General features: G+C 48.1%; 1 protein-coding gene and 1 long non-coding RNA gene across 2 annotated transcripts; one reads left to right on the plus strand and one right to left on the minus strand.

Moving 5' to 3' along the window:
* Window positions 1-840: 840 nt before the first annotated feature.
* FAM83C (family with sequence similarity 83 member C) lies at window positions 841-23,431 on the plus strand. Its single transcript, XM_039498182.1, has 6 exons — window positions 841-879; window positions 3,582-3,879; window positions 4,011-4,820; window positions 11,793-11,960; window positions 16,769-16,893; window positions 20,643-23,431. The coding sequence occupies exons 3-6, from the start codon at window positions 4,269-4,271 to the stop codon at window positions 21,610-21,612; spliced, it is 1,815 nt and encodes a 604-aa protein (XP_039354116.1). The 5' UTR covers window positions 841-879; window positions 3,582-3,879; window positions 4,011-4,268; the 3' UTR covers window positions 21,613-23,431.
* Window positions 16,510-26,281, minus strand: LOC120380428. The gene is made up of 4 exons (XR_005587768.1): window positions 25,861-26,281; window positions 20,368-20,461; window positions 19,881-20,010; window positions 16,510-16,696 (listed from the first exon to the last, which is right to left on the minus strand). It is a non-coding gene; the product is annotated as an uncharacterized LOC120380428 (long non-coding RNA).
* Between the last annotated feature and the right edge of the window lie 50 nt (window positions 26,282-26,331).

Below are 26,331 nucleotides of genomic sequence, written 5' to 3' on the forward strand. Positions count from 1 at the left end.
TTGTGTCCCTTTTTGATTCTCTTATCAATTTTCTACAGTTATTAACTTCTCATTTATATTAATTACTATCAACTGCCCCTTTCTTCCCTGCATCCTGTGATGGAAGGGTTGCCCGAAGTAGAAGAGTGTGAGATGTGCATACTGTCATCTGCAACAGGTACGAGTACCAAATATGTCAGGGACAAGTGGGGGCTACCAAGATGATTTTGCCCTTGTTGGTTCATATTTTGTGTATAAACCTCAATAACGGGGATCAGAGGAAACGCATTTAGCAGAGGTGCATCCCATTTGAGAAGGGAAGGCATCTCTCAGGGACTGGGGCCTCAGCCCTGCTCTCAAACAGAATTGCCGGCATTTGCCATTCTGGGATGTCGTGAAGAGGTCATTGGATGGGTGACCCCAGTGTTTGAATATGTTCTGTAGGACTGTGTTGTTTAGTTCCCACTCGTGATCCTGAGAAAATTCTCTGCTCAGTGTGTTGTAGTGTTTTGATAACCTGGGAGATACGAGGCTAATATGCTGACATTGTGCCAGATAAACCAGTTTCATAGTTTCATGGGTTTGGTGCCCATCCCTGCCGGTTTATATAAAACATACAGTCAATGTTGTCCGACCTTACCCAGATGGCGCAAGGCCAGATGGCTACAGTAAAGTAGTGAGGAAACAGGTATGTTAGCCCCAAGCTAAACAAATCCCTGGTACCATGGTAACCAAATGGCAGTTGCTCCAGGTTAATCAAGACAATTAAGATCCTTCTAGAAGGCAGTGGAGATAGTTAGAAGGGCTGGCTGGAACTAGTTAAAAGCCTCCCAGTTAGTCAGTGAGGTGCGGGTGTCAGGAGCTGTTGGAGGAACAAAGCAGTACAAATCCATATCAAGCGTAAGGAGGGAGGCCCTGATGTAACGGTGAAGGAGATATTGAGTGGGGGCTGCTGTGGGGAAGTGGCCTGGGGAATTGTCCTATTTCCAAAAAGGCAGCTACCATAGCTGCTAATTTTAGGGTCCCTGGGCTGGAGCACGGAGTACAGGGTGGGCCTGGGATCCCCCCTCCCCTCCCTGATTAATCACTGAGACTGGGAGACAACAGAGACTGTGCGAGGGACGGTTGCTTCTCCTCACCTCCATTGGCTTACGATGAAAATGGCTCAGTAAGCTATGACCCTTGCTTCTAAAGAGAGAAGGGCTACATGGAGGGTCACAGTGAGCCTCTGAGGCTAGCAAAATTGGCCAGGAAATGCAGGACCCATGGAGTCAAGGACAGAACTTTGTCACACCATGTAGTCTCATTCCTGATCAAGGGCTGGAAGAACAAGCACACGTGAACCGTGCACAGTTCCAGGAGATTTCTGTGTAACAGTGTCTTGGAGGGAGACCACCTGCCCTGAATTGTGTGGTGCTGTACATGGGCTCTGCAGCCTATCAAGGAGGCATCAGTTGTAAGAATCATTGAAGGTGGAGTCTATGTGAAAGGGACTCCCCGGGGTGAAAGTAACTTACAGGACTTACAGGTACTGCCGGAGTCCTGAGGGGGCATGGTCTCAACTGGAAGAGGCGGTGCCTCTCAAGATTTAAAGGCCCTGGGGCACTGACTGTGGCTGGGAGCCCCAAGGCCTTTAAATCAACCCGGGACTCCCAGCTGCAGAAGTGGCTGGAAGCCCCCGGGGCTCAGGGGCAAATTAAAGGACCCGGGGCTCCGGCCGCCACAGAGCTCCGGGCCCTTTAAATCCCCACCACAGCTCCAGCTGCCGGAGCTGCGGGTGGGATTTAAAGGGCTCTGGGCTGCCCACAGTGGCGGGGAGCCCAGAGCCCTTTAAATCCCGGCTCCAGCCCAGCCGCCAGAGCCACGGGCAGGATTCAAAGGGCTCTGGGCTGCCATCTGCGGTGGGGAGCCCAGAGCCCTTTAAATCCCCGCCGCAGAAGCCAGTGTGGTCCAGCACGGCGTACTGGCTCTTGCCAGTACGCCATACCGGCTTACTTTCACCTCTGGGACCCCCCCCCCCCCCCCCGACACACACACGTTGTTGGGTTGTGTCCACCAGTGTAGAGAGTCTCTGACTTTGAGCGGCATTGCAAAGTGTCTGTTTAGGCTGTGTTTGTGTAGTATGTAGGCCATAGTTGGAGGTAGGTGTCACCCAGTGTTCCTGGGGCAGCCCTCCCTGAAAATGCCACGGTCAGGGCAGGCTGCCGAAAGGAGAGCAGATACTCCCAGGACTGATGGGTAACACTGAAGTTAAACTTCCCAACCAGTCACAAAGGTAGCGATGATGATGGGAGAATCACCACCTGGAATGAGCGCACTGGCTGGCAGAGCTAATCCCCAGGACGGCCAGCAGGAGGTGCCACACATGTTAAGGGAACCTCATGAGAGCCAGATACAGTACTGGGAGACTTGTGTTACCACAGCCTTTTCCATGATCTGAGCCTGCACTGGAAGGCTAGATGTAGGCTGAACATGGCTGGCATCAAGCCATCGCTTTCTGAGCAATGGCCATGTCACAGCTTCATTAACAGAAACCATGCGCACACACACACACACCCCAAAGCAAATCAATTGGAAGTAAAGTGTACTTTGCTATGATAATGACTGGGAGGAGAATCATAGTACTCAGCACTTCAGAACCTGTGCGCCTCCCACCCGTCAGTGAGTACAATCCAGCCTCATGACTCATCTTAAAAGTGTATTTGTATTAAAACTTGCCTAAAATGACATGGCCTGATTCTCGGAGTGCTGACCCCGTCAGTCCCTAGTGACCATGATGGCCCTTGAGTTTGGAAATGTTGGCCTTTGCCTCCCCGGGTTTCAGATTCCCTTTCTGGGAAATGGGATACTAATACTGCTGTCACCCTTGGAAAGCACTTTGACATCTATGGATGAAAAACCTTACATGCGGTCAGTGCTACCGGCTGCTATTCTGATGATGACCCAATGTGCATGTGCAAATTGGGGGGTTGGCTACATGCTAGCCATGCACAGCGCAAATCTCTGCTGTTTGTGTTCAGTTCTGGTAGCACACACGCAAAGCAGTTGTGCAATCGAACATGCATCTACTTGCTGAAAATCAGCTCCCCTGTGCAGAGCTTTTTTTCCTGAACATTGTGCAGTGCATGTACCAGTAACATATACCATTCAGTACCAGGGAAGGGGTGCAAAGTACAAAGTGACAGCTCCTGATGTGTGTCCCCCCTGTATTAAAGCCTCCACGGGCAGATTGGGCTCAATACAGCACTGAAAATACCCATAACGTGCATAGTGTTGCTGGTCTAGCATGGCATGAGAAACAGACATTCTCAGACATCTTGGATTCTGTGCCCCCCAGATGTGTATTTGGGGAAATACCAAAAAAAAAAGCATGCCTGTTGGGAATTATTGCTCCTGCAGGGTTTATGGCGTAAAAGGCATGTGCTGTTCTGAGACTGGTGCTTCAGGCAGACAACGTGTTCATGAGCAAGTGGCCATCTCCTCTGTGTTTGCTGACTGGCTGACTATCGTTAATTGCTTGTGATGGTTGCATTTTTTTATAATTACCACTGAGAAACGTGTTTGGTTTGGAACAAGATTCAACATCTGCATTCCACTCTCAGCACAGGACCTGGTCCAGCAGGTTGCTCCCTGGCTGACAGACAAGCTGAGGTGAGAGCAGAAACCTGCCTGGGTGTCAGTACATGAGGAAATATTTCTGCAATCGGTTACTGGCAGGGAGAAGGAAGAGCCTATTAATTCTTGAATCCATCTGGAAGGGACAAGCCAGACGCTGAGAATCACAACTGCATGAAAACTTGTCTGCAGCCAACAAAACTGAGAGCAAGGATAGCTGAAAACTACCACTTCGCCCGGAGTGGAGGGATGTTCAGCAGTAAGTAACAACTAACGCAGACTCAGGTAGGGTTGCCCACACTGTATTTAAAAAATAAGGGACTGTTCTCTTAGCACCCCTCCCGATATTATTATCAATAATTAATAAGCAGGACTCACCTACATTGGCTTGGGGTATTTCTTGCTGCTTTTTGCAGGACTCAGCAACTCCCAATCTTGTTGTGCAGAGATGAAGAAATAAGGGACGTCCCTTCTCTTAAGGAACTGTTGGCAACCCTAGAGAAGAAGTGACAAAGTGCACTGAGCTCTCAAGTCCCAGAGCCCCAGGGGAGCCCATTGTGAAAGATCTGAGGAAAATCAGAGAGACACAAAGTGTTGGAAGAGAGGGCCAGAGCCAGCTGCCAAAGAACACAACAGGCAGATCCTCTGGAGGATTAGCATCAGCAGCTGTAGTCATGTTCAGCCACCATGTTCAGGCCGGGTCCCGGTTCCAGAGGGGCTCTGGGGACAGTCCTGGTGTGTCTGGACCGCTGCGGAGTCGGTTGGAGGAGCTGAAGAAGCTGTGGTGGAGGAAGCCCATCCCCCTGGTGCTGCAGCACAGTGAGACAGCCAGGCTGGCTGTGGATGCCTTTCTAGAGCAGGGGGAGCCTGGGTATCTGCAAGCCATTGCTGAGGAACAGGAGCTGCCATTTCTCTCCCCCCTAGACGTGGACTACATGAGCCAGCATCGAAGCCAGAGTATCCTGGAGCCTAATGCAAGGAAGGGGCATCAGACCGAGCCCAAAGAGGGAGACTCTGAGGACAGGGCCTCCCTTCTCTCTGAACTAAGCTCTGGTACCTACTTCCCACTCCTGTCTGACATGCAGCCTCCAGAGCTGGAGCTGGGCTGGCCAGTGATACCACTTTCCACAGGGTATGGCCAAACTCAAGCCAGTGTGTATTTCCAGAGAAACAAGGCCAACAGCATCAAGGATTTACTCCGGTGCCTGATCAGCAGGGCAAAAACGGTATGTACAGAACTCACCCCATTTAGATAGAGCTGGGGTGAATGCAGGCACCCAGGATGGGGTACAGCTGTAAGGGACTCTGACTCCTGGCTGCTGTCATCACTATTCCATACTCTACAAGCCTGGCAGTGTCTGGGCAGCTGGAGTGCTGTGACTGCTACATATGCTGCCCAACTCTATAGCCACCTGTGCCCCTCACCTAGCCCAGGTCAGATTCCTTCCCGCTTTCTCCAGCCATATTCTTAGACTCCGAGTCTTTTAGGGTAGAAACTGTCTATGTATCATGTGTGTGTGCATAGTGCCTAAGACCATGGGTGCAGGGTTAGGTTTTGTCCATCCCGGGAGCAGGGGGTTGGGCCAGGGTTTATCCATCCTGCGGGCAGGAGGGAGGGCACAGGAATGAGGGCCTATACCTGGGTCGAGAATCAGCTAGCTAACCATGGCTGAAACCCCTAATCAGCCAGATCACCTGATTGGCTGAGAGGTATTTCCAGGACTACTATTAAGCCCAGCAGTAGCACTTGGCCAGTGGCTGCTCAATGCTTATCCCACAGCTGTGATTGTTCCTGTGCCTGCTTTGTTCCCAGCCTTGCTCCAGCCCACTCCAGCTCTGCTCCCTGCTCAGTTTCTGACTCCTGGTTCCTGACCCTGGCCCTGACCTTCAGCTCTGACTCCTGTAGCCTGACTCTGGCTCTAACCACTAGGCATGACTGGCCCATGTCCCAGTCTGTGACACTGCGCAGCCCGACCAAAAAGGAGATAAAGAAGGGACATAGGAATGGGTCAGTTACTGGAATGGAGCCCACTAAAGCCAGCATCTCTCTCTGAGATAGTGGGCGCCATACAAAACCTACAGCGGCAGGTAGACACCTTCAGGCACAGAATGCTACACTGCAGGCACGTTGCATTGCCTGTAAGTCCCCCCTCAGGAACCTAAAATTCCCCTGACAGACAAGTTTGGCAATGACCTCGGCCAGTTCCAAAGTTTTATGGACCAGCGCCAACTCCTATTCCTGCTGCACCTGCCATCCCTCCCCACCTTCTCCACTGACCACTCTTGGGTGGGACTTATCACTAGCCTGCTGCCTGCAGAGGTGCTGGCTTGGGCCTCCCCACTCCTGGAAAAATCTAGCTCTTTCCTGAACCAATCTGAGGACTTTGTTCAAGCCCCGGCAGTAATTTTTGCTGAGCTGAGCCACAGGCAGGCAGCCACACTCCAAACCCTGTGGCAGGGACACCAGCCAATTGCTACTTATGCCCTGGAGTTCTGGTGTCTGATAGTTGACGCTGTCTGGAATGAGGCTGTGCACAGGTACCACTTCCAGCTCAGCCTCAGAGATGAGATCAAACATAAACTGGTGTGACTAGAGCCACCAGTTGATCTGGATGCCTTGATTGAGCTCAGTGTTAAGATTGACAATCCCTGAGGGAACACTGCCTAGAAAGAAGGCTGACGTCCTGACCTGCCGATCTCGCCAGGTCCAATCTGCCAACTCTCTCCATCCTCGTTCCAACCGGAATCCATGCAGTTCGGCCAAGCCCAGACCTGTCTCTCCACTGCGGAGAAAAAGTGGCATTGAGCATCAGACCTATGTCTGTACTGCAGTGAACTGGGCCACCTTGTGCCAAGCTATGTGCGAAAGTCTGGTCTATGGTTTTGGTCAGGAAACAGGAAGCCCAGCCCAGCAGAGGGGGCTGGGCTGGGTTGGTGTCATCCCCCTTGCTCTGGTGCTTCATGCTAACATGGGTCTTCTGGGACTTTGACAACAATCACAGTCTAACACGCCTCCAACTCCTACTCCTTCTCTGGCACCCCACAGTGTTGGACATGAACCTAGAGTTCTGTAGGGGACTCTGGCACTTCAAGCAATTTCATGAAATTGGAGTTTGCTTGAGTGCATAATATCCTGATTCATCCCAAGATGACTCCTGATTTGTGGAGGCCATTGACAAATTGCTCCTCTTTTTGGGTCCAGTCCCCCACCAAACAGCCCCCAGAGAAGTCTTCATTCTTCAAGATTACCATGAAATTCTCCAGTTCAGGCTGAGCTACTCACTACATCCTCCAGTCATTCTTGGTATCCCCTGGCTCATCACCCACAAACCAGGTATCCACTGGCAGACCATTCATTTTAATTTGCAATACTAATGGCAATCTTTTGTCCCAGAGTCGGACCTCCAGTCAGAGGTTTGCTGCAGCTCTACATGCCCCCCCAGGGACCCAGAGACTGAAGAGTTGGGCAATCTTCGCTATTCTCCCAATCGCCCTGAGAATAGCTGCCAAATATCAGGCTTAGGCAGATGTGTTCGATTAAAAAAAAAGGCTGATTTTTTTGCCACTGCATTACATCTATGGCTGCTCCATTGATCTCTAGTCCAGAATGGAGATACCTTGGTGAATCCATTTCTTCTCAGAGCCAGAGTTACAGACTCTCTGGAGCTATCTCAAGGAAACCCTGCAAAAGGGGTTCATCCATACCTCCAGGTTTAAACTACTGTAAATGGTGGATTCTCTGTAATGTGAAGCCTCTTAACCATGATTTGAGGACTTCAGTAACTCAGCCAGAGGTTAGGGGTCTATTACAGGAGTGTGTTGATGAGGTTGTGGGGCCTGCAATGTGCAGGAGGTCAGACTACATTATCAGCATGGTCCCTTCTGACCTTAAAGTCTATGAGAATTTAACCTCTGAGGATAGGACAAGAAGCAATGGACTTAAATTGTAGCAGGGAGGTTTAGGTTGGACATTAGTAAAAACTACCTGTCAGGGTGGTTAAGCACTGGAATAAATTGCCGAGGGAGGTTGTGGAATCTCAATCATTGTAGATGTTTAAGAGCAGATTAGACAAACACCTGTCAGGGATGGGCTAGATCAGGGGTGGGCAAACTTTTTGGCCCGAGGGCCACATCGGGGTTGTGAAACTGTATGGGGGGCCATGTAGGGAAGGCTGTGCCTCCTCAAACAGCCTGCCCCCACCCCATGCTTTGTCAGGCATTTATACACCAACATGCCCATGGGGGAAGTTGTCCCTGTAAGTTAGTGGTTGGTTTTGCTCTGGAACCGGAGAGTTTATATACTTTTATCCTATATAATGTACCTGCAGATGTCTTTATTATCTAGATCAGCAGTTCTCAAACTTTAGCAACCCAAGAACCCCCATTTTGATTTAAAATTTTCCGCGGTCCCCAAAGCCCCCCACTTAGCCCCTGCCTCGTGCTCTGCCCTGACTCTGAGGCCATATCCCCACTCCCTCCATCCCCCCTCCCTCCCTCCCTCGCTCTCCCCCATCCTCACTCACTTTCACTAGGCTGGGGCAGGGGGTTGGGGTGCGGGAGTGGGTGCGGGCTCTGGGAGGGAGTTTGGGTTCAGGAGGGGGTGCAGACTCTGGGCTGGGAGTTTGGGTGCGTGAAGGGTGAGGGCTGTGGGCTGGGAGTTTGGGTGTGAGAGGGGTTGAGGGGTGCAGGCTCTGGGTTGGGAGTTTGGGTGCAGGAGGGGGCTCAGGGCTGGGGGTGGGGTATGAGGGAAGGAGTTTGGGTGCGGGCTCTGGGCTGGAGACTGGGGTGTAGGAAGGGGTGAGGGGGGACGGCAGTTACCTTGGGCGGCTCCTGAAAGCGACTGGCACATCCCTCTGGCAGTGTCTCCTAGGCTGGGCGGGAGCAGAGGATCTCCGCACGCTGCCCCTGCCCACAGGCACTGCTCCCACCGGCCGCAGTTCCTGGCCAATGGAAGCTGCGGCGTTGGTGCTCGGGCCGGGGGCAGCGTGCAGAGACACCCTGCTCCCGCCCCCCCCCCGCCCCAGGCCACAGGGGTGTGCTGGCCGCTTCTGGGTGCGGCGCGGAGCCAGGGTCCCCGCTCCTCCCCCTCCCTCCCAGCGCCTCCTTCACACCAGGGAACAGCTGTTCCCTGGTGTGAGGGAGGAAGGGAGGGAGGGGGGAGGAGTTGATCTGTGGGTCCTGTGGACCCCCTGGAGTACCCTTGGGGACCACCAGGGGTCTACGGACCCCAATTTGAGAAACGCTGATCTAGCTGAATGTCCAGTCCTTTTCTGAATCCTGCTAAGCTCTTGGCCTCAGTGAAATTAAACAGCAATAAGTCACCAGGACCAGCTGGTATTTACCCAAGAATTCTGAAGGATCTCAAATGTGAAATTGCAGAACTACTATCTGTAGTCTGTAACCTGTCATTTAAATCAGCTTCTGTACCAGATGAGTGGAGGATAGCCAATGTGATGCCAATTTTTAAAAAGGGCTCCAGAGGTGATCCTGGCAATTACAGACCTGTAAACTGGACTTCAGTACCGGGCAAACTGTTTGAAACTATAATAAAGAACAATATCATCAGACTTATAGGTGAACATAATTTGTTGAGGAAGAGTCAACATGGTTTTAGTAAAGGGAAATCATGCCTCATCAATCTACTAGAATTCTTTGAGGGAGTCAACAAGCATGTGGACCAAGGGGATGCAGTGGATATAGTGTACTTAGATTTTCAGAAAGCCTTTGACAAGGTCCTTCACCAAAGGCTCTTACGGAAAGTAAGCTGCAACGGGATAAGAGGGAAGATGCTCTCATGGATTGGTAACTGGTTAAAAGATAGGAAACAAAGGGTAGGAATAAATGGTCAGTTTTCAGAATGGAGAGAGGTAAATAGTGATGTCCCCCAGGGGTCTGTTCTGGGACCAATCCTATTCAACATATTCATAAATGATTTGAAAAAAGGGGTAAACAGTGAGGTGGCAAAATTTGCAGAGGATACAAAATTACTAAAGATAGTTAAGACCCAGGCAGACTGCGAAGAGCTACAAAAGGAACTGGCAAAACTGGGTGACTGGGCAACAAAATGGCAGATGAAATTTAATGTTGATAAATGCAAAGTAATGTACATTGGAAAACATAATCCCAACTAGCTGTATACATATTAAAATGATGGGGTCTAAATTAGCTGTTACCACTCAAGAAAGAGATCTTGGAGTCATTGTGGGTGGTTCTCTGAAAACATCCACTCAATATGCAGCGGCAGTCAAAAAAGCAAACAGAATGCTGGGAATAATTAAGAGAGGAATAGATAATAGGACAGAAAATATCATGTTGCCTCTATATAAATCCATGGTATGCCCACATCTTGAATACTGTGTGCAGATGTGGTCACCCCATCTCAAAAAAGATGTATTGGATTGCGAAAAGGTTCAGAAAAGGGCAACAAAAATTATTAGGGGTATGGAATGGCTTCCGTATGAGGAGAGATTAATAAGACTAGGACTTTTCAGCTTGGAAAGGAGATGGCTAAGGGGAGATATGATTGAGGTCTATTAAATCATGACTGGTGTAGAGAAAGTAGATAAGGAAGTGTTTACTACTTTTCATAACACAAGAACTAGGGGGTCACTAAATGAAATTAATAGGCAGCAGGTTTAAAACAAATAAAAGGAAGTATTTCTTCACACAACGCAAAGTCAAACTGTGGAACTCCTTGCCAGAGGATGTTGTGAAGGCCAAGACCATTACAGGGTTCAAAATGGAACTAGATAAGTTCATGGAGGATAGGTCCATCAATGGCTATCAGCCAGAATGGGCAGGAATGGTGTCCCTAGCCTCTGTTTGCCAGAAGCTGGGAATGGGCAACAGGGGATGGATCACTTGATGATTACCTGTTCTGTTCATTCCCTCTGGGGCACCTGGCACTGGCCACTGTCGGAAGACAGGATACTGGGCTAGATGGACCTTTGGTCTGACCCAGTAGGGCCATTCTTATGTTCTTATATCTTATGGCAATGAGTTTCACAGGCTAGTTGTGAATTGTGTAAAAAGTATTTCCTTTTATCTGTCTTAAATATTGTGCTTTTCAATTTAATCAAATATCCCCTTTCTCTGTGTTACAAGACAGGGTAAATAGCAGTGCCCAGTTCACTTTCTCCAAGTCATTCATTATTTTATAAATCTCTAACATTCCCTCTTATTTGTCTGCTTCCTAATCTAAACATTCACAGACTTTTCAATCTTTCTCTCTTTCCCGAGCCTTCATTCTTTGCTCACCTCTGAACCGCTGTACATCTGCTACATAGTGTCTGAGATGGGATGACCAGAACTGCACATACTAACACAGGGATGGGTGTGCCATTCATTTATAGAATGGCATGATATTTCCCATATTATTTTTATCCAATTCCTTATGCACCCTAATGTTTTATTTCTTTTTTGGCTGCCAAGGCATATTGGGCTGAGCTCTTCATGGAACGGTGCCCAGGTCTTTTTCCTGGTGGGTTACAGTTAATTTAGAACCCTACAACATGTAGGAGCAATTCAAATTGTTCTTTCTATTGCCCTTATGTCATCTGCCATGCTACCCATTCCCCTACCTTGGTTAGGTCCCTCTGAATTTTCTCTGTTTTTCTAGCCAAACTATGCTGCAGTCCTAAGTATACTGTGGGGATGAGCATGGTAATGCTGCCACCTTGCTGCTCACTCTCCCTGATACCAAGTCCAGATTCCTTATTACGAATTGAAAGACGGTCAAGGTTTGGCAACATCCTGCCTCCATGTGTATAGAGAGAGGTGCTAGGACCTGTCCCCTGGCACTCCACTATTTAGTGCTCCAAGGGTACCTCTATCCTAGAAACACTAGCATGGCACAGCTGCACTGCTGTAGTGTAGATGCTTACTACAGCGATGGAAGGAGTTCCTCCATCTTTGTAATAAATCCATGTCTCCAAGAGGTGGTAGCTAGATCTATGGAAGAATTATTCTGTCAACCTAGTGCTGTCTACACTAGGAGTTACATGGCTTAATTATGTGAGTGACATAGCTAGGTCAACATAACTTTCCAGTGTACATCAGCCCTGAGTCCCTACACTTTATGGTGTTCAGGTCTCTGAGGTGTTGCTTTCTCCCCTTTTCGGCTGGGAAGCTACCTACCACAACTGTGTCCATCTAGGAATGATCCTTCAGTTGGGTCTTCTTGTTTGTTTTCTGGCTAGGTGATAGCAGTCGTCATGGATCTCTTCACAGACATGGAGATACTCTGTGACCTGATGGAAGCTTCAAGCAGACGACGTGTCTCTGTTTACCTGATCCTTGATGAGACGTACTTAAAGTATTTTATAGAGATGTGCAGTAAAATGGGTCTTAACAAGGACCATTTCCCAGTAAGTTTGCAGCATTTCTTTTGGTGGTGTACAAAGTTAATGCAATTGATATTTATGACAGAATATACCCCTGTGTTCACACACCCTATTGTAATAATGTTTGTACAAAGTATGCCTTGTGAGGTGTCATTTAAAACTCATAATTTGCTGATCAATGATATCATGGTGAAATGCACATAGCAGCATTATATGTGAAGTTATCTGCTGACTAAAAATAGGTTTTCCAGATAAGTCTGGGGAGTGGCTAAACCAGTTTCTCAGACACTGAGAGCAAGCTGACGCCTCAGGCAGGTGTAAACAAGGCTAATAGACCATTACCTGCTAAGGGCTTGTCTTCATATACAGTGCCACAGCAGCACCACTTTAATGAAGATGTTACTACGCCGACTGGAGAACTTCTCCCGTCCGCATAGTTAATCCACCTCCGCAAAAGGCAGTAGCTATGTCAACGAGAGAGGCTTTCCCCCACAGTGCAGTCTACATGAGAGGTGAGGTTGGTATAACTACATTGCTCAGGGGGGTGGATTTTTCACAGCACTGAGCAACATAGTTATACTGATATAGGTCTGTGGCATAGACCTGGCCTCAGTGGCCATTCTTTGGCAGGAAAGGGGCAGGTGCAAAAATCTACATCTTAGCAAAGAAACAGCATGGAGTTTCCTTCCATGCAGACTGCCTGTTGCCTTGCTCCCAGCTGGAAATGCTTCTCAAAGCGGGCACAGGACTACAAAAAGAAGTGGCAGACACCCCAAGGCACCACACTCTCTCTCCCTGCACATCATGTTAACTGCCCCTGAGGAGACAAAGGAAGCAGCCCTTTATCTCTGGGGGATGGGCCTTCACCTAAAGAGTTTGATCAGTAGGACTGCTTGAAAACATGTGGTGAGAAAACTTTGCTTTGAATCTAATATAGTTTTTGTTAAATTAGGCACTAGTAAGCATTTTATCTTTATTTTCTTAGAACAATTTCTGACTTTTATGCCTCATTACTTGTATTCACTTAAAATCAATCTCTGTGTAGTTAATAAAATTGTTTTATCTAATCCAGTATGTTTCAGCTGAAGAGTCTGGACAACTATTTAAAATAACAAACGGGCATATTAATCCCCTAAAGGAATAACTGACTTAATCATAGAACCACAGGGCTAGAAGGGACTGCAGGGGTCATCTAGTCTAACCCTCTGCCAAGATGCAGGATTTGTTGACTCTAAACCATCCAAGACAGATGGCTCTCCAGCCTCCTTTTGAAAACCTCCTGCGAAGGAGATTCCAGGACCTCCCAAGGCCATCTCTTCCATTGTCCTTCTTTTCTTACAGTTAGGAGGTTTTCCCTGAGATTTAAACTAAATCTGCTATGCTGTAGTTTGAACCCATTGCCTCTTGTTCTCTCTTGCCACTGAGGGCTGGACAACTTTTCTCCATCTTTTTTATGGCAGCTGTTCAAGTATTTGAAGACCACTAAAATATCTCCCTTAATCTCCTCTTTTCCAAACTAAACATACCCAGTTCCTTCAGCCTTTGCTAATGTGGCTGCATTCCATCGCTTTGATCATCTTTGTCGCTCGCCTCTGGATTCTTTCCAGTTTCTCTTCATCCTTTTTATACATTAATGACCAAAAATGGACACAATGCTCCAGCTGAGGCCTAATAGTGCTGAGTAGAGTGATACTATCACCTCCTGTGACTTGCATGCTGTGCCTCTGATAATGGAACCCAAAATTGCATTTGCTGACTCACATTGAGGTTGTGAGCCACCACAACCCCCAGAGCCTTCTCAGCAGTGCTGCTGCCAAGCCAGTTTCCCTCCATTCTGTATTTGTGCATTTGGTTTTTCTTCCCTAAGTGTAGCACCTTACATTTGTCTTTGCTGAATTTCATTTTGTTCTCTATAGCCCAGTTCTCTAATTTATCAAGAACCCTCTGAATTTTAGATGTTAAATAACTCCGGACCCAGAACAGAGCCCTCTGGAACCCCACTTGAGGCCTTTCTCCAATCTGACATCATTCCATTAATAGTTACTCTTTGTTTGTGCTTTTTTAAACCAATTATGTATAGATCATGTATGTATCCATGCATTATGTATGCGCTTCCGCTGAGCCTGCATTTCTCCAGCTTACTTATGAGACTGTCATGTGGGACTATGTCAAAAGCCTTGCTGAAGTCCACATATATTATGACGACCACATTCCCCCTGTCCACCAAACTAGTTACCCTGTTAAAGGAGGAACTCAAGCTGGTCTGGCATAGTTTGTTCTTAGTAAAACTGGCTTTGGGGTTTTAGATTGCAGAAAATCTCCTTGTGCAGCCACATTCACCTCCTGCACATGTTCTTATCTTTCCTCTGCATTGGAACAGCATGATGTTCAGCCACCAATATTACATCTTTTAAGAACCGCCAGCCCCCTTTGCCTCCTTTTTTTCCTAATTGGTCTTTCCGTGGGGCCTTGCCTACTATTTCTGAGTTGGTTGAAATCTGCCTTTCTGAACTCGTGTCCTTGTTTTGCTGTTCTCATGCTCCCCTTTCCACAGGATCTTGAATTTCTATCAGATCATGATCAGGTCCTCCCAAGTTCCTGACCACCTTCACGTTCACAACTAATTCATCCCCGTTGGTCAAAACCAGATCCAAAATGAATGACCCCCTAGTTGTTTCCCCAACTTTCTGATTCAGAAAGTTGTCCTCTTACACATGCTAAGAATGTGCAGAACATATGTTTTGCTGTAATAATCTTCCAACAGATATCAGGGAAGTTAAAATCCTCCATTAATACTAGCTCATAATATATTTGTACCGTCCAGGAGGGGGCTGGGTCGCACAGGACATACATTTCTGGGGGAAGATCTGCATGTGTGCTGGGGTCATTCTACACCATAACCAAGGCTGGTAAGAGAGTAACAAGCCTTGTGGATGGGAGGAAGTGGTAGATGTGGTATATCTTGACTTTAGTGAGGCCTTTGATACTGTCTCACATGACCATTTCATAAACGAACTAGGGAAATGCAACCTAGATGAAGCTACTATAAGGTGGGTGCATAACTGGTTGGAAAACCATTCCCAGAGAGTAGTTATCAGTGGTTCACAGTCATGCTGGAAGGGCATAACAAGTGGGTTCTCACAGGGATCAGTTCTGGGTCCAGTTCTGTCCAATATCTTCATCAGTGTCTTAGACAATGGCATAGAGAGTACACTTACAAAGTTTGCAGATGATACCAAATTGGGAGGGGTTGCAAGTGCTTTGGAGAATAGGATTAAAATTCAAAATGATCTGGACAAACTGGAGAAATGGTCTGAAGTAAATAGGATGAAATTCAATAAGGACAAATGCAAAGTTCTCCACACGGGAAGGAACAATCAATTGCACACATACAAAATGGGAAATGACTGCCTAGGAAGGAGTACTGCAGAAAGGGATCTGAGGGTCATAGTGGATCACAAGCTAAATATGAGTCAACAGTGTAACACTTTAGCAAAACAAGAGAACATCATTTGGGATATATTAACAGGAGTGTTATAAGCAAGACATGACAAGTAATTCTTCTGCTCTACTCCGCACTAATTAGGCCTCAACTGGAGTATTGTGTCCAGTTCTGGGTGCCACATTTCAGGAAAGATGTGGACAAACTGGAGAAAGTTCAGAGAAGAGCAACAAAAATTATTAAAGGTCTAGAAAACATGGCTTATGAGGGAAGATTGAAAAAGTTGTGTTTGTTTAGTCTGGAGAAGAGAAGACTGAGAAGGGACATAACAGTTTTCAAGTACATAAAAGTTTGTTTACAAGGAGGAGGGTGAAAAATTATTGTTCTTAACCACTGAGGACAGGACAAGAAACAATGGGCTTAAATTGCAGCAAGGGCAGTTTAGGTTGGACATTTGGAAAAACTTGCTAACTGACAGGGTGGTTAAGCACTGGAATAAATTGCCTAGGGAGGTTGTGGAATCTCCATCATTGAAGGTTTTTAAGAGCAGGTTAGACAAACACCTGTCAGGAATGGTCCAGTTATTACTTAGTCCTGCCTTGAATGCAGGAGACTGGACTACTTGATCTCTCAAGGTCCTTTCCAGTCCCACACTTCTATGATTTTATGAAGGATCACCAAAGTACCCTGTGCAAGGCATAAATGTAGGTAGGCTCAGGTCAGTTTTACTCTGGTGAGGCAACTAATGATGTTGTCTGACAAGATTACAAGTCAGGCTGATAAAGGTAACTGGGAAATAATATAGTTAGAATTATGTGAGGCGTTTTTACTGCATGAATAACAAAATCCTAACAATATCCAGAATCTGTATTCTATATGTTAAATGAATTAAAAAGCTGACTGACAGAGATATCAAAATGTAGCTGTGAATGAGGAATCATCAACTAATGGTGTCTTTCTGGTGGGTTCTGCAAGGGTTGGTTCTTAGGCCAGAGCTTTTCAATAATTGTATAAATGATGTGGTAGAAACGGTATCGATTTATAAATTCTATAAATGATCTAGAAGGACAAGTTCTTCATGCCAAGATCTTGTATAACCTGTGGTGTAAGTTGCCATCTAACAACAACATGTTAATTGTTGGTACTGTATTTTTATTTCATTACATGATCCCCAAGCAGCAGGCAGTTTGATAGAACTCTCTGTACTGTAGGGAACGTAGTAGCCAGAAAACACTTTATGCCTTGCTGCTTCCCTCCTTTCTGGACTGGGGGTCACTGTCAGACAGCTCATCGCTCAGGTTATCATTTGTATAGAAATCTGTTAAGAAAGCAAAGATTTAGCTTACTCTATTCAATCTGGTTCAATCCATATTTCGTCCTCTGATTTCAGAATATGCGAGTGCGGTGTGTGAGTGGAGATGCATATTACAGTAAAGGAGGCAAGAAATTTGAAGGTCAAGTCCTGGAGAAGTTTGTACTGATAGATTGTGACCACGTTCTTGCTGGTACATACAGGTGAGACATCACAGTTTGCACCTCTAAAACTCAGAGACATTGGGCCAAACATTCATTGTCACAGAGAAACCAACTTCATAATCTCACCTGCATCCCTCACACCCTCTTCCTGCCTGATTTCAACACATGGCTCTCCCTCTTCATCACTGTCAATTACTTCAGCTTTCATGCTGATTGCTCACCCATCCTCTAGCCTCCTGCCCTTACCTTGTTGTTTGATCTTCAGACTGCATTATCTCCCACTGCACACACACTCCACCAATGCCACCCCCTGGACTTTGTTGTCTTCACACAGCAGTGATCTTTTCCACTTCTGATCACCACTTTCTTTCCTTGAATACTGTCCACGCCCACCCTGCTCTCTACCTCCCAGCCGGCCCTTCCATGACCTTTGATCAAGCAACATCTGGTTTTGTTGCTGCTCATAAGTGCAGCCTTGCCCATGGCTCCCTGCTTCCTCACCTTTGACTGCAGTTGACACTCTCTGTTCTACACTCTCCTCCACGCCACTCTTTTGCTCTTCCTCCCCTCTGCCCTGGTTTACATCCAGCATTTGCTTGCCCCACTCTTGCTCCTGAGCTGCTGGGCAGCCCCGAAGAGTCTCCATGGGCCACTGGGGCTTCCTTCACTACAAACTCATCTTCTCCTCCTCAAGTTCTGCTGACTTCCTCACAAAGCAGCCCTACTTCCCCCTTATTGAGTCCCAGGCCCACACCCCCATTGCCTCATAACCACTATCAACTCCCTCCCTGAAGCCCTCTCTACTTCCTGCAGCCCCGTTCTTCTGCCCAGGATTTTGCTGACTTGGCTGCATCCTGGCTGAATTTCAGTCTGTATTCCATCCTGCTCAGATTTTCTGCTGCTTCTGAGGCTATCGTTCCCTCCTCCTTGGAATGCTGTCCTCCTGCCACCAGGAATGCTCCTTCAGTGTCTCCTTCGGCTGCCCCTTTCCCTGCTCTGTCAGGATCCTTCAGACTCTGTCCTTGGGCCTTTCTACACTTTAGCCTACGTGGCCTCACTCGCTCACGTTAACTTAACTGTCTTCTCCAAGCTGACCGGTCACAGACCTGCTTCCCTGTGTGCAGCCCTGCATCCCAGGCTCTCTCCTGAATGGTTACCAACAGCTCCAGCTTAAAAATATGGCTTAAAGCCAACTCTTCCTCTCCTAACGCCTCTCCTTCCATACTGGTGTTACTGCTGACATCCCAGTCCAGAGTTCATGTCTGACTCCTCCCCCTCACACCTAAGCCATTCACAAATCTTCAAGTTTCTTTACAAGATACCAAAATATGAGACCCTTTTTTTCTGTGCCAATGGCTAACCCTGGACACGTCCCACCTGGATCTGTGCACCCTCCTCACTCCCCTGCCAGTCTCACCATGTCACCTCAAGCTGTCTACTGGCAACAAGTTTACACTTCTAGTTCCCTCCTCCAAGGCCCTGCCCTACATCTTAGATCTCCCCTCTTGCCACATGCTCTCCCCCCTCTGCCAACAAACCCAGCCACATCCTCCCATGGTCAGAATGGGAGCTCTCCTCGAAGGCAGACCATTTCCCTAGTGCCTATAATGACATGATGGATGTAATCAAACTGCTTATTGTTTTGAATTATCCTTTTCTCTGGATTTCCAGCAGGTCCTGTGATCTCTGTCCATAGTTATAATGACATGATGGATGTAATCAAACTGCTTATTGTTTTGAATTATCCTTTTCTCTGGATTTCCAGCAGGTCCTGTGATCTCTGTCCATAGTTTAGAATGAACCCTGTAAGGGTAAAGAGGGGAATACAACCGAAGCCGAATATCCAGTCAGTTAGGCTTGAAAGGCAAAGGCAGGAAGCCTAAATCTCATCTTGCCACAGCAATGGAAACCAGGAGCAACTCGACCAGTCACTGGGGTTTAGGGTGACCAGATAACAAGTGTGAAAATCGGGACGGGGGTTGGGGGTAATAGCTGCCTATGTAAGAAAAAGCTCCAAAAATCGGGACTGTCCCTATAAAATCAGGACATCTGGTCACCCTACTGGGGTTGAACCAGAATAAAACTGGTGTGAGCCCAGCATTGCATCAAGGGGTCACATGAGAGCACAATGCTTTAATCTTGCCCAGAAGGTTGTAAGGATTAACAAGCGCTTTTACAGGCATGTCCAGTGGAAGGGGCACAGAGTGCGCGGCTGTGGGCTGGGAGGCCGCACATTACAGAGGCTGAGATGACAAGGATCTGCACTATGGGCAGTGAGGGTGAAAAGCTGGACCAATCAGAGAGATCCAGTGACAATAACCACCGGGCAAAGAACACCTGGGCAGCGGCTTCTAGCCAGCTGGTGCCACTAAGAGGCAACATGGATGAACCAGCCAGTGCACTGCAGCATTGGCAGGTGCCAGGGACAGCTAGGCTCAGTCCTTTCCCCTCCCTCCCTCTGCATTGCCAGCACTGTCCTGCAGGGAAAGTCCTGTCCAGTTCCTGGGCACCCCCTCCTCAACAGGCTCCCTGCAGAGCTCAGGGGTGTCTCCCCTGCTTCTCAGAGCAACGGCCAAGAGACTCCTCATTCCCCCCAACCCCGGCTCCCTGTCTGTGTTCACCAGTGCTACCCCACCATGCTTCCTGCCTGACTGCCCCATGCACCCACCTGAGCCCCCCCGCCCTGCCCACCTGTGCCCCCAACCCTCTGCTGCCCAGGCTCTCCCGGTACCCCCTAACCCTCCCTGCCCATGCTCTCCCTGCCCTTCCCACCTGTAGCCACCCCATTCCCCCCCGGCCTCCTGCACTGCTGAAGCGCTGAGCAGGGAGCTGCTGGCAAAGAGCAATGGAGGGTCGGTGCTGGTGGCTGAAGGAATGGGGTGTTTGTGCAGCCTCCTGCTCGGTGCCACATGCTCTGCCCTGCACAGCACCCTCCTCCCAGCACCACGTACCGTGCCACCCGCTAATGCTGTCCCACCACTGGCACTGTAACGCTAATCCCCGTATCTTCATGCAATTAATGTTACCTGTTGTATAATGTAGATGAAACGTGTGGATGCAAAGAGTCACGTTAACGTGGCCTGGTCACTGTCCAAAATTAAACAGTTTAACCCAGGTTCGGGGGTTGGGATCCTGAGACTTCAGCGGGCTCAGTACCTGGCAAACACATCATTAAAAATCCCTTTTACCTTGTATTAATGATGCAGAAATAAAGATACAGAAAATACAGCGAGCCAATCCCGGAGGCTCTGGTAGCCTCTGCCTTGCCTCCCCCTGTGCCCGGTATCCCCTAGAACACCCACCCCCCAGAGCCTGGGATCCCTCCACCCCAGGGGGATACCCTCTCTACAGCCTGGGATCCCACTGCCCAGGAGAATACATCCTCTACAGACCAGGATCTCCTGGACACATCCAGTCCCCATCCAGGATCCCCACCTCCCTGCCCCTTGGGGACACACCCAGAGCCCCCCACTCGCCTGGCCCTCCTCCCTTCCTGGGACATCTCCCTATTACCGTTTTAACTGCCTGCAAGAAGCCAAGTATGTCTGCACCTTCCCCTCTTCATGTACATCCAGAGCCCAGGGCACGACATCCTTCTCTCTTCACTCTGTGGTGAAACAAACACCTTCCCCTGAGACCGTGGAGGTGAGGTTCCAATATATTACAATGCACCCATTAGTGTGAGGACAGAAATGCTGTAATATCTACGGTAAATCATTCAAAGGTTAGAAATACCTACTAATCATCTCTTTCTATTGATTCATTTCACCTTTAAATTTCTTTTCTAGTTTTACTTGGCTTTGCAGTCAAGTTCACACCTGCTTGGTGACACACTTCCGAGGCAAAATTGTTGAGGACTTTGACAGAGAATTCCGAAGCTTGTACGTAGAATCCAAACCTGTGCCTGGTTTCTGTATCCTCGAGGCTGGAACAAGCTCCACTTCACCTCACAGCTCAGCAGGGAACTTCCAGTCTCTCTTAACATCTGCCCAAACGAATGAAGCTGAAACTACAAGCCATGCAAGCAGTCTCTCAAATTCAAGCATTGAGAGTGTAAAGGTGTCTCCTTTTCTGAAGAACTCCACCTACAATGTACTCCATGAAAAGCGAGACTTGGGTCCAGATTTCACCAGTGAAAAGAGAAAGGAAGCCATCGGCTCCATGAAGCCAAGTGACTCCAAGCAGCACTCGGAAATGTCAAACTCTAGCCACAGCACTTCAGCTAACTTCAAATCTGCCTTATATGACAAGCCTAATCCTAAGTCACACCAGGCATCCTTGCAGCCAGTGTCTTTCCCCATACTAAGCTGCAGTGAACCTAGTCATCTAGAAAAGAAGGCATTGGCTAAAACGAAAAATGACCAATTGCTCCATCACTCTGCCATCAGACATGGACCAAACTTACAGTCCTCCTCTGAGTACACTGGTACAAATGGGGCAGATACCAAGCAGAAAGCGCCCAGTGATGTTTCAAGTGGAAAAGCAATAGAAAGCAGCAGCAAAATCTGCAGGAACGAGAGAACGCTGACTCTTGGACATAGTAAACTGGACCTGATTATCCAATACAACCAGTTAAAAAGGGAGCGGACAGCTGCAGTTCCAAGCTCTGCTAGACTCGGTGATGAAGTGCCAAAGGAAAATAGCTGCACTATACACAGGGATGAGAAAAGACTGACTCTTGGACACAGTCAACTGGATCTGATCACAAGCTATAACAAATCAAAATCTAAGCAAATATCGAGTCGATTTGGGCCCTAACCTGTTCTCTCTTGTCCTAGGGTGTGTCTACACTTACAGCGCTGCAGCAGCACACTTGCACTGGCCCAGCTGCGCCGCGGTAGCACTTGGTGAAGACGCTACCTACTCGGATGGGAGAGCGTCTCCTGGCAGCACAGGTACTCCACCTCTGCGAGAGGCGGCAGTTGTGTCGACAGGAGAAGCCCTCCCACTGACATAGCGCTGTCTACGCTGGGGGTTGGGTTGGTGTAATGACATTTTCCACATCCCTGAGTGACTTAGTTACACTGACATAAATTTGTAGTGTAGACCAGGGCCTAGTAATCTCATTCCCAGAGTTACCATAATTTTTTCTGATAGTTTTATCTTGTGTCAGTTTGAAAACAAATACAAAACACAGAGTAACATGATGAAATAGTCCAGGCTTCCCCATTCCTTTAGCCCTTATTAAAAAAGACCATTTTACTACAAGCTTTATTTTAAAAATAATCCTTTGATGTCAACCTATATAGTTCTTTGACTGGTTCTTGGTGATTTAACGAAGGTTCTTTTTAAATTAAGAGGAGTGTTTAAAGATTTTCTTTTCCTATATCAATTTTGTTGACCGCTGACCTGATATTATGACCAATGCTACGATTTTATAACAGAACTCTCGGAATCCGTGGCTTCCAGAGACCTCTGTGACTTCAGCCCTGCAAGCGGTACGGGAACCCCCTGCAGCTGAGCTCCCCATTTTGTCATGGATATATTTAGTAAAAGTCATGAAGAGGTCACTGCTTCTGTGAATTTTTCTTTATTGCCCATTACCTGTCCGTGCCTTTTTTCTAGTGACAAAGTCTTAGCCATATTTATGACCTATGAGCCTATCTCATGTCTCCTGGGTGATTTTATGCTTGCTAGAGGTAAAATGACATAATAGGAGCATAAGATTGTATGTATGTGGGTGTACGGTTTGTTAGCATGGAACATGCATGGGGGCAAATAGGTGAACATAAGTATATGTGTTATTAAGCTTGCTAAAATGTAAGGGCCTATCACATTAGGTTAAGGCTTTGTGGAAGTAATTATATTAAAGGCTGAAGTGCAGCTGAAATGAGAGAAATCTAAGAAGATAATCCCGGGTCAAATATTTTTTACTTTCATTCTGAAACACAATCAAGTAACCCCAAGCAGGTCCAGTACTCCACAGAACACCACAGGAAGGGAGTTTGGGGGGCTTTAGCAATTAGGTTGCTATGCAGCATCTAAGCAGTTAGACTGCTTGTACATATAGGAATTATTAATAAATAAGTGATGTAAGAGAGGAATATCAATGCTTGAGGCATAATTAAGGACACGCCAAAGGCCATGTATGGTTAGGGACCACTAATGACCTTATTATAATCAGGATAAAGCATGAAATCGTATATATCTGTACTATCACCATAAGGAAGGGTATAAAATGCCACCCTCAGTTCCCATTTCTTGGGGTGTGTCAGGTCCCCAAGACTGTGTAAACTTAATCAGGATCTCCTTTCTGATGGGCTCCACTTATGTTCCCTTCCATCTTTGTTTCCAATGGTCTCCATATGTTGTAAATATGCACAATGCAAGCCTGTAAGTCGGACCAATGCAGGAAACCACTTTACTGTACTTATCTTATTCTAATCTTAGTGTATATTGATCCTTTCCTATAATTTCAATTATAGTTGTCTGTACTAAATAAAGTTTGTGTTTCACCAAATTCCATCTTTTCAATTAACTTTAAGTAGCCGCCTAAGAAAAGAACCTGTTATCTGAGGCAAGTGCATGTTGCACCCTAATACATAATCTTGTAAGTGTGATAACTGTTCAGGCTACAACTTGCTGACAACAATGTTGAGAGAGATGGTGCGAACTACATTAAAAAAGTAAAGAAAACTTACCACTGAAAATATCAGTGTCCAGTCATGTGATTGTGCATGCATGTATGTGTCTGGGGTGAGGATGTGGAAGAATAAATGTGAGAGCATGCAAGTTGCTGAGCAAGGCATTGCCATTCCCGGGGAAAGACTGTAGTCGACAACTATGTCCCCTGGCACATTGGAACTCTCAACAATACGCATAAAGCTTGTCTGTGAGAGAGCCAGAACTTTCTCTGGGGATGGTCCAAGACTATGAAATGAGCTCCTGCAGGAACTAAGGACCATCACAAACCTCACTACCTTTCACCCCATATGTACAGTGCATTCCTTTGACTTTGCTTCTGTAGTATAAACACACACACACACACACACACAAAATACTAAAAGAAAATAACCCCTCCCCCCTCCAAAACAAGACTCCACTGCACCTGCTGCTCCCTCTGGGGAGAGGATGAGAGAACAAACAAGACATGACAGATGTCCTAGATCAGTGGTTTTCAAGCTGCGGGTCATAGAATCATAGAATCTCAGGGTTGGAAGGGACCTCAGGAGGTCATCTAGTCCAACCCCCTGCTCAAAGCAGGACCAAACACAACTAAATCATCCCAGCCAGGGCTTTGTCAAGCCCGACCTTAAAAACCTCTAAGGAAGGAGATTCCACCACCTCCCTAGGTAACCCATTCCAGTTCTTCACCACCCTACTAGTGAAAAAGTTTTTCCTAATATCCAACCTAAACCTCCCCCTCTGCAACTTGAGACCATTACTCCTTGTTCTGTCATCTTCTACCACTGAGAACAGTCTAGATCCATCCTCTTTGGAACCCCCTTTCAGGTAGTTGAAAGCAGCTATCAAATCCCCCCTCATTCTTCTCTTCTGCAGACTAAACAATCCCAGTTCCCTCAGCCTCTCCTCATAAGTCATGTGCTCCAGCCCCCTAATCATTTTTGTTGCCCTCCGCTGGACTCTCTCCAATTTATCCACATCCTTCTCGTAGTGTGGGGCCCAAAACTGGACATAGTACTCCAAATGAGGCCTCACCAGTGCTGAGTAGAGGGGAATGATCACATCCCTCGATCTGCTGGAAATGCCCCTACTTATACAACCCAAAATACCATTAGCCTTCTTGGCAACAAGGGCACACTGTTGACTCATATTCAGCTTTTCGTCCACCGTAACCCCTAGGTCCAGTACTGGGTCGTGGAATGGAAGGCACTGGGTCACGGCGGTTCTGGTCAGCACCACCAGGCGGGAAGTTAAAAGTCCCATTGGTGGTGCTGCCCAGCTAAGGCAGGCTAGTTCCTACCTGTTCTGACACCGCGCTGCGCCCCAGAAGTGGCCAGCAGCAGGTCTGGCTCCTAGGCAGGGGCTCCGCAGAGCTCCCCGCCCTGAGCACTGGCTCCACACTCCTATTGGGCAGGAACTGGCCAATGGGAGCTGGGGGTGGGTGGTGCCTGCAGGCAAGAGTCACACAGCGTTGCTTGTGTGCCTCCGCTTAGAGCCGGACCTGCTGCTGGCCGCTTCCAGGGCACAGTGCCTGCCTTAGCACCCCCGCTGTGCTTCCCGAGGTAAGCCTGCACCCCAATCCTCTGCCCCAGCCCCCCAAAACTCTTCCTGCACTCCAAACCCCTCATCCCCAGCCCAGAGCCCCCTCCCACACCCTGAACCCCTCATTCCTGGCCCCACCCTGCAGCCCTCACTCCTGCACCCCAACCCTCTGCCCCAGCCCTGAGCCCCTCCCACAGCCCAAACCCTTATCCCCAACTCTATTGGATCGTGGGCATCAACAATTGTCTTCAACTGGGTCGCCAGAAAAAAAGTTTGAAAACCACTGTCCTAGAGTCATCGAAATTAAGGCCAGAAGGGACCACCTGATTTCCTATACCACAGGCCTCCATCGCCATCCAGTACCTGCACACTAAACCTAACAACCAAAATGAGACCAAGGAAAATTAGAAGCACAGAAAACTAGACCATGTGCCAAAGGCAGACGATAGGAGGGACCAAGGTGCACCAGTACTCGAGGGCCCTGCAATGATACAACTGAAGGTGCTGAGATACTGCACAAAAACCTATAGAAAATAGAATACCAGAGCAGACAGGTCGTCTCTGTTCTGCTAGCTTGCTTCCTGCCTTTACATGTGTGGCAGTCTGTGCTGTTATGTTAACCCTTTTTATAAAACTATGATACATTTTGTACAAAGTAAATCTTGTGAAGTATCATTTGAAAACTCATAATCTGATGATCGTTATTATCCTGGTAAAATGTCTGTACCAACAGTGTATGTAAAGTGATAAGCTGCTACTCTATGACATTGCTGAGACATGCTCCACGTTTAGAAAAGCAGCCACAGCCCAGTTCCTCAGAGACAAAAGGCAGACCGATACCTCGGCCAGGTGTCAACAACAGCAAATGAACTATCAGCTGGGCAAGTGGCCGCTCTGTGGCAGGAAGACGGGTGTGAGCTAGAACTGTACGTCTAGGTACGAGACCAGCCGGGGGTTCCCAGTGAACGAGGCAGGGCCAGGCAACAGGCGGCCCCGCTGGTTACCGCGCACACACACCGCTTCACGCCGCACACTCGTCACTGCGAGGCAGCGATCTCCAGCCTGACGGACGCGGCCCCGAAGCGAAGGTCTCTGGCCATGACCAGAGCCCGGGCTGGGGGCTGCGCGCCAGGAGGAAGCAGGGCCGGGCCGGGCTCCCGCGGGCGCAGCGCGGCTCCCCGCGGACTCGCCAGCAGCCGGGTCCTTCCCCTGCCCAGCGCGGGGCGGCGCCGCCGCGCGCAGCCTCCCGAGTCCCGCCCCCGGCCGCGCTGTGCGGCCTCAGGGCCATAGAGACGCGGGGGCGGCGCCGCT

This window comes from Mauremys reevesii, linkage group 13, assembly GCF_016161935.1.
Source record: "Mauremys reevesii isolate NIE-2019 linkage group 13, ASM1616193v1, whole genome shotgun sequence".
NCBI classification, from domain to species: domain Eukaryota; kingdom Metazoa; phylum Chordata; order Testudines; family Geoemydidae; genus Mauremys; species Mauremys reevesii.

Coding starts and splice junctions, on each gene's coding strand:
- FAM83C (XM_039498182.1), top strand. CDS start 4,269: ATGTTCAGCCACCATGTTCAGGCCGGGTCCCGGTTCCAGAGGGGCTCT. Junction 4,821..11,792: donor TGATCAGCAGGGCAAAAACG/GTATGTACAGAA, acceptor TTTTCTGGCTAG/GTGATAGCAGTCGTCATGGA. Junction 11,961..16,768: donor TTAACAAGGACCATTTCCCA/GTAAGTTTGCAG, acceptor CTCTGATTTCAG/AATATGCGAGTGCGGTGTGT.